This window comes from Symphalangus syndactylus, chromosome 23 (assembly GCF_028878055.3).
Source record: "Symphalangus syndactylus isolate Jambi chromosome 23, NHGRI_mSymSyn1-v2.1_pri, whole genome shotgun sequence".
NCBI lineage: Eukaryota > Metazoa > Chordata > Mammalia > Primates > Hylobatidae > Symphalangus > Symphalangus syndactylus.
In genome coordinates this window covers 39,568,368-39,575,219 of record NC_072445.2, presented here as the reverse complement: position 1 = coordinate 39,575,219, position 6,852 = coordinate 39,568,368, and the positions used below count along the sequence as shown (strand labels likewise).

General features: G+C 54.2%; 2 protein-coding genes across 9 annotated transcripts; one reads left to right on the top strand and one right to left on the bottom strand.

Annotated features, from left to right (window-relative positions):
* The first annotated feature begins 603 nt into the window (after positions 1-603).
* On the top strand, positions 604-3,023 carry RNF5 (ring finger protein 5). The gene is made up of 6 exons (XM_055264756.2): positions 604-885; positions 1,768-1,786; positions 1,880-1,992; positions 2,106-2,160; positions 2,238-2,355; positions 2,458-3,023. The coding sequence occupies exons 1-6, from the start codon at positions 746-748 to the stop codon at positions 2,553-2,555; spliced, it is 543 nt and encodes a 180-aa protein (XP_055120731.1). The 5' UTR covers positions 604-745; the 3' UTR covers positions 2,556-3,023.
* Positions 3,024-3,199: 176 nt separating this feature from the next.
* On the bottom strand, positions 3,200-6,807 carry AGER (advanced glycosylation end-product specific receptor). Of its 8 annotated transcripts, none has more exons than XM_055264728.2 (11): positions 6,395-6,807; positions 6,105-6,211; positions 5,779-5,974; positions 5,503-5,612; positions 5,341-5,428; positions 5,068-5,250; positions 4,795-4,925; positions 4,477-4,618; positions 3,841-3,867; positions 3,586-3,712; positions 3,200-3,475 (listed from the first exon to the last, which is right to left on the bottom strand). In XM_055264728.2, exons 1-11 carry the CDS (start codon positions 6,537-6,539, stop codon positions 3,379-3,381), a joined length of 1,353 nt encoding a protein of 450 aa, XP_055120703.1. In that variant the 5' UTR covers positions 6,540-6,807; the 3' UTR covers positions 3,200-3,378. The 8 variants fall into 8 exon arrangements, with proteins under 8 accessions (XP_055120703.1, XP_055120704.1, XP_063489288.1 ...); XM_055264729.2 differs by having other exon boundaries at positions 5,548-5,612; XM_063633218.1 differs by having other exon boundaries at positions 3,200-3,471; positions 5,548-5,612.
* Between the last annotated feature and the right edge of the window lie 45 nt (positions 6,808-6,852).

Genomic DNA, 6,852 nt, shown 5'->3' with positions numbered 1-6,852 from the left:
GTCTTTCCCGATGTCGGCCAATCAGGGGAAAAGGAAAAGGCCCAATCAGCAGAAAGTCCACAGCTGAAGGACGCGGATGAAGCGAGCCGAGGACTTTGAAGTGCAAGCCTCCCCAATTGTAGAGCAGTCACCATGGCGACAAGATAGGGGTGAAGAGGTGGAACAAGAGAAGGTTCAACCCTCACAGGATTGGCCCACCCCCGTCCCGCCGCTTGCTGCGCAGGCGCGTTTTACCTAACCACCATTTTCCGTCAAGTTCTAGCCAATGAGTTGCTTTGGAGCCATACGCTCCAAAGTCCAATAGCAATCCGGACATTCTCTGAAAGAGGAAGGGAAGGAAAGAAAGAGGCTTATAGTGGGCGAGGTCTATAGGTATTCCCGAGCAAATTGCTTATGGCTTTGGTTATGACTGACAACTACTCAGACGAATAAAGCCCTCCTTGGCCAGGCAACAGGGTGTAGCGAGTTATTACCAATCCCTTGGCATTGCACATTGACTTAGACCGTATCAGCCAATAGCCATTGTGGGAAGGCAGGACTGCACCAACCTTTTCCCGCCCCTACCCATTGGGCCAATCCTTTCTTTTGAATTCTTTGTGACTGGTAGGCATTCAGACCAATAGTGATTAGGAAACCTTGAAGCCTGCCCAACGATCGTGGGCAGGAGGTGGTTTCTGGTTTGTTGGGGCGTGTGTATGTGTATTTGGGGGGACTGAAGGGTACGTGGGGCGAAACAAAACTGGCCATGGCAGCAGCTGAGGAGGAGGACGGGGGCCCCGAAGGGCCAAATCGCGAGCGGGGCGGGGCGGGCGCGACCTTCGAATGTAATATATGTTTGGAGACTGCTCGGGAAGCTGTGGTCAGTGTGTGTGGCCACCTGTACTGGTGAGAATCGAGGAGGGGGGCGGAAGGCGGTGGGTCTCGCTTATATACTGGAGAGGCTAGGAGCGAGTAATCATACAGTCATACAGATAATCGGAGGGCACGTTCCCGTAGGTGAGGCCCGACAGGAGACATAAGACTTTGCTGGTATGTGTGGGTGGGAGTATAACGGTCGAGATCTGTGGAAAGAAAGGTCTTAGGAACCAGGAGCGGGGGCATGTGATGTGCTGAGAAGAGAAGGTGGGGCGGGGAGTGGCGGGACAATGTGAGACCCGAGCCACCTTACCCCAGAGAAGTGAGGGGTCTTAGCCGTGCAGGTGGAAACAAATGAGACACAAAGGTTAGGGGAGGCACGCATCAATTGAGTCGGGGAGAACCAGGAAATATGGATCACATTCAGATGAGATCTGGGAGGGGGCTGGTGTAAGGGCACTGTGGAGAGGCAGACTTGAAAGGTTAAAGGGTCGTAAAGATAGGGACATTATTGAGCTTGGAAGTGAGTAATGGGGGAATGTGCTAGTAAAGGGGTTTGGTGTGGAGTGATGGGGTTGGGGTTGAAAAGAGGAGACCTGGAAAGAGGTGGCTGAAGGGAATTAGAAATTAACTTGAAAGGCAGACGAGAGAGGGCACCAAAATTTGTATGTGTTTGTTGGGGAGAGGAGAAAGGAGAGGGTTGAGTGTGTTGAGGATGGACTGAGCTTTAGGTGTTGGAAGATCAGACAAGCAGGAAGGCCAAGTTGGCTGGCATGGTAGAGGTTGCAGAAAATCTGAAAAGCAACAGCAGGTTGCTTGGGAAGAGGGGTCAGATGGGATTCTGCGAAGTCTGGGGTCTGTGTCTGTCTTTTCTGTAGCTAGTTTGACCTTTTTTTTTTCTCCCCCATCCAGTTGGCCATGTCTTCATCAGGTGCGTACTCAGGAGATGAAGAGGGAAATGGGGAGGTCTGAGGAGCTGGAAGACCCTCTTTTATTACTGGAAACCACTATTTTTTCTCCCCAGTGGCTGGAGACACGGCCAGAGCGGCAAGAGTGTCCGGTATGTAAAGCTGGGATCAGCAGAGAGAAGGTTGTCCCGCTTTATGGGCGAGGGAGCCAGAAGCCCCAGGATCCCAGGTGAGAGACTGGAGGTGTTGCTTAGGGAAGATTGAAGGCTTCTCCCCGTGTAAAACTGTGCGGAAGATGAGAGGAGAAAATTCCCTGTTAACTTTCTCTCTCCTCTTCCTCAGATTAAAAACTCCACCCCGCCCCCAGGGCCAGAGACCAGCTCCAGAGAGCAGAGGGGTGAGTCTTCTTGTCCAGTTGTGTCCCTTCCTTGACAGATTTGCCGGTTTCCCATCTGACTTTTTCTGCCTCCCTAGGGATTCCAGCCATTTGGTGATACCGGGGGCTTCCACTTCTCATTTGGTGTTGGTGCTTTTCCCTTTGGCTTTTTCACCACCGTCTTCAATGCCCATGAGCCTTTCCGCCGGGGTACAGGTAAGAGTCACACTCAGCTCCCATCAGGGAGCCCTGTGAATCCCCTCAGGCCCCCTCCAAGCCTAGGAGCATATGCTTCCACAGCTTTCCTCTCTCCCACAGGTGTGGATCTGGGACAGGGTCACCCGGCCTCCAGCTGGCAGGATTCCCTCTTCCTGTTTCTCGCCATCTTCTTCTTTTTTTGGCTGCTCAGTATTTGAGCTATGTCTCCTTCCTGCCCACCTCCAGCCAGAGGAGAATCAGTATTGGGGGTCCCTGCCGACCCTTCCTTACTCCTGGACCCCCTTGACCCCTCTATTTCTGTTGGCTAAGGCCAGCCCTGGACATTCTCCAGGAAGGCCTGGGGAGGAGGAGTGAAGTCTGTGCATAGATCGAGAGCCTTCTGCTCAGAGGCTCACTCGGTAACGTTGTAATTCTCTGCCCTGGGGATGGAGGATGGATTGAGAGAATGTCTTTCTCCTCTCCTAAGTCTTTGCCTTCCCTGATTTCTTGATTTGATCTTGAAAGGTGGGCAAAGTTCCCTCTGACTCTTCCCCCACTCCCCATCTTATTGATTTAATTTAATTTTTCACTCCCCAGAGTCTAATATGGATTCTGACTCTTAAGTGCTTCCTCCCCCTCACTACCTCCTTTAATACAAATTCAATAAAAAAAAAAGGTGAAATATATTGATGGGATCTCTTCCCAAGTTCACCCCCTCCCCCGACAGAAGCACTTCTCCTCAACTTGAGTAGATGTTTGGTGTAGTATGGGGAAGTGTGGGGGTGAGTCCTTTTCCTTCAGGGCCCTCAAGGGTGTAGGGGTGAGGTTGTGTCTCACACACACACACACACACACAGACACACAAGAGCAAGATGTGTCAGATGTTTAACCATCATTGTGGGGGGCTCTGGTTGTAGAAGAAAGCTTGGCAAGGTGGGGTTACACAGGAGAGAGATTATACAGGAGAGAGTTGGTCTGGGGCCAGAACAGTTCAAGGGAAAAAGAAAGGGAGCTGATGGATGGGATCTGTCTGTGGGCCCCTCAAGGCCCTCCAGTACTACTCTCGCCTGCCTCAGGTTCCTCCGACTGATTCAGTTCTGCACGCTCCTCCTCTTCCTCCTGGTTTTCTGGGGCCTTCCTGAGGAGGAAGATTGGGGAGAATGCTGCACGTTGTTGTTCCACCCCCCACCCCTCTTCGCTTGCTGCCTGGAAGCCCTAGGTCTGAGGGGTCTGGCTTTCTCCACTCACCTCTCCTCTCCTTGGCGTCGCCGCCTTTGCCACAAGATGACCCCAATGAGCAGGGCGGCTGTCCCCAGGCCTCCCAGGATCCCCAGGGCCAGGGCTAGAGTTCCTAGCCCTGATCCTCCCACAGAGCCTGTATGGAGACAGGGAAAATTGAGAGCACAGCCCCCACCACTCACCATTCCTTTCTTGTTGACCATCCCCCCAGTCACATGTGTTGGGGGCTATCTTCTCCTTCCCTGACTTTATCAAACCCCTCACCTGCAGTTGGCCCCTCCTCGCCTGGTTCTGGAAGACAAAGTTGGATTCAGTCAGAAAGAAGACTTCGGGTTGAGAGAGGGTTATTTAGTGGGAGCCCCAGTGGAGTCTTTCCCTTTTTTTTTGAGGTGGAGTTTCGCTTTTGTTGCCCAGGCTGGCATGCAATGGTGCGATCTTGGCTCACCGCAATCTACGCCTCCTGGATTCAAACAATTCTCCTGCCTCAGCCTCCCAAGTAGCTGGGATTACAGGCATGCGCCACCACGCCTGGCTAATTTTGTATTTTTAGTAGAAACGGGGTTTCTCCATGTTGGTCAGGCTGGTCTCGAACTCCCTACCTCAGGTGATCTGCCCGCCTCAGCCTCAGCCTCAGCCTCAGCCTCCCAAAGTGTTGGGATTACAGGCGTGAGCCACTGCACCCAGCCATCTTTACCTTTTTTTAGTTCAGAGGGAAGAAGGGAGAGGCTTGGCTGCTCTCTTGGCAGAATTTGGGTGGGGCAGGGGAGGCTTGGGTGTGGGTGCACGGAGGGAGAGGTGGGGTGGCTCTTGGGGATAAGGTCAGAATGGGGCAGGAAATTAGAGCCTGTGCTGTCCTGCACCCTAGTCCCTGGGTCTGTAGGGCTGGGGGAGAGGTCTCACCGATGATGCTGATGCTGACAGCACGGCTTTCCTGGGGCCCGTGGCTGGGATGGGTGGCCACACAGCTGTAGGTTCCCTGGTCCTGAGGCCCTATCTCAGGGAGGATCAGCACAGGGCTGGGGGGAAGGGGCAAGGGCACACCCTGGTGGGGGAAGGGGAGAGGAGACTATTTCAAAACCCTTGTCTTTTTGTCTCCACATCTTCAGATACCCTCTCTTTCTCAGCGCCTAGCCTGCCTTTCCCTCGTTAGCCCTCCACCCTCCCTGTTGCTAGTTATGGTTCACCCTACCTCCCAGCCCCTCTCTCCAGGTCACTCACATCCTTCATCCAGTTAATTTGAGGAGAGGGCTGGGCAGGGACCTCACAGGTCAGGGTTACGGTTCCACCAGGAGCTACTGCTCCACCTTCTGGCTCCACCACCAATTGGACCTCCTCCAGAGGCACAGGCTCTGGGAGTTGGAAGGGTTATGAGGTGGAGAGTTACACTTGTGAGTGATCCCAGTGGCCACGGGCTTGACTCCCTGTTTCCCTAAGGGTCAGACTTCCAGAATGTGCTCACGTGAGCTTGGGGCCCTCCCCACCTCTGCTCACCCCAGACACGGGGCTGGATGGGGGCTGTGTGCAAGGCCCGGCGTCGGGGAAGGCCTGGGCTGAAGCTACAGGAGAAGGTGGGATGGGGATCTCCTCCCCGGGCTGGGGTCACCATTAGCTCCGAATGCAGTGTGAAGAGCCCTGTCTCAGGGTGTCTCCTGGTCTGTTCCTTCACAGATACTCCTATGATGGGAGGATGAGACAAATTATCCCAGGGTGGGTGTGGGAGTGAGATCAGGGAGAAGGCAGCTTGGGGGGCACCTTAGGACTCACCCTTCTCATTAGGCACCAGGGACTTCCCATCCAAGTGCCAGCTAAGAGTCCCTGCAGGGTAGCTTCCCTCTGACACACATGTCCCCACCTGGGGAAAGAGTGGTGACCTCAGGATCCTTTGGAAATGAGAGATGCCACACACCCACATCCACACACACTCGCCTCCTGTTCACAGGACCGTTTTCTACTTCTGCTTTCTTCCACTACCTTATTGGGAACACCAGCCGTGAGTTCAGAGGCAGAATCTACAATTTTTGGCTTCCCAGGAATCTCTGAAGGAGGAAAAATCCAGTCAGAGGCTGTAATTGTGAAGGTTCTCAAACTGTGTGTGTGGAAATGGGGCCAGTGGAAGTCAGAGGCCCTCATGGGCCAAGGCTGGGGTTGAAGGCTTTTTCTTAGATAAGAGGGGGACCTTGGAGAAGACCCTGGAATTCTTACGGTAGACACGGACTCGGTAGTTGGACTTGGTCTCCTTTCCATTCCTGTTCATTGCCTGGCACCGGAAAATCCCCTCATCCTGGATCCCGACAGCCGGAAGGAAGAGGGAGCCGTTGGGAAGGACACGAGCCACACTATCCCAGGGGCCTCCTCCCTGGGGAGACAGGACCTTCCAAGCTTCTGTCCGGCCTGTGTTCTAGAAGCAGAGAAGCGGGGCCTAAACAGTGCAAGGCCTTTGGGAAAGGACTGTGAGGCAGAGTGACGGGGATCCAAATCATTGCTGGTCTCCCTGGAAGTTGGGAGGCTGCAACAGGAGCCCCGCTTACCAGTTTCCATTCCAGCTGCTGGGGTGGTTTCTTGGGGGCCCCCTTACACTTCAGCACCAGTGGCTCGCCGATCCGGGCTGTGATGTTTTGAGCACCTACTACTGCCCCTGGGAGATAGCACCATGGTAGAGGGGCAGGAAGGGAATGAGGGCTAACAAAATTTGGACAGGGTGGGTGAGGGACCTTGAAAAGCAGTTCCTCGGGTTCTGGGAAAAGTTCTAGGACGATTGGGGTGTGGGGTTAAAGTGCTTTCTGCAGGGAGGGTCAGTGGGGTGGGGGGAGTGGCTCACCCCACAGACTGAGGACCAGCACCCAGGCTCCAACCGCTGTTCCGGCTGCCATCCTGCTTCCTTCCAGGCTCCTGGCTCTGTCTGTCCCTCTCCCTGCTGTGGCCTCCGCCCTAGGTGGGGCCTGCACCCTCTCTCCAGCCCCCATCTTTCAGTAGTCTTTTCACAGGGAATGCTAGGAATTCATGCCTTTGGGACAAGAGTCCTTCAGGTACTAGAGAAATAATTATCACTCCACCCCTGGGCACTACCAGCCTCTGGGTACAGTCACTTCCCTGGGGGATGGGGAGTGTACCCTCTAGGGTCTCATTCCCTCAGAGCCCCTGATCCTATTTATTCCATCGGTCCATCAGGGCTGCCTGGTGACCCACTGGATCCCCATCTTGATTGGGCAAGGTTGCATCAATAGGGTTCAGGCCAGACTGTTGTTTGCAAGGGTGCAATTGGGCCTGCATCCTGAA

Coding starts and splice junctions, on each gene's coding strand:
- RNF5 (XM_055264756.2), top strand. CDS start 746: ATGGCAGCAGCTGAGGAGGAGGACGGGGGCCCCGAAGGGCCAAATCGC. Junction 1,993..2,105: donor CAGAAGCCCCAGGATCCCAG/GTGAGAGACTGG, acceptor CCTCTTCCTCAG/ATTAAAAACTCCACCCCGCC. Junction 2,161..2,237: donor CAGCTCCAGAGAGCAGAGGG/GTGAGTCTTCTT, acceptor CTGCCTCCCTAG/GGATTCCAGCCATTTGGTGA.
- AGER (XM_055264728.2), bottom strand. CDS start 6,539: ATGGGGGCTGGAGAGAGGGTGCAGGCCCCACCTAGGGCGGAGGCCACA. Junction 5,429..5,502: donor AACGGTCCTGTGAACAGGAG/GCGAGTGTGTGT, acceptor CTCTTTCCCCAG/GTGGGGACATGTGTGTCAGA. Junction 3,713..3,840: donor CGAGGAGGGGCCAACTGCAG/GTGAGGGGTTTG, acceptor GTCTCCATACAG/GCTCTGTGGGAGGATCAGGG.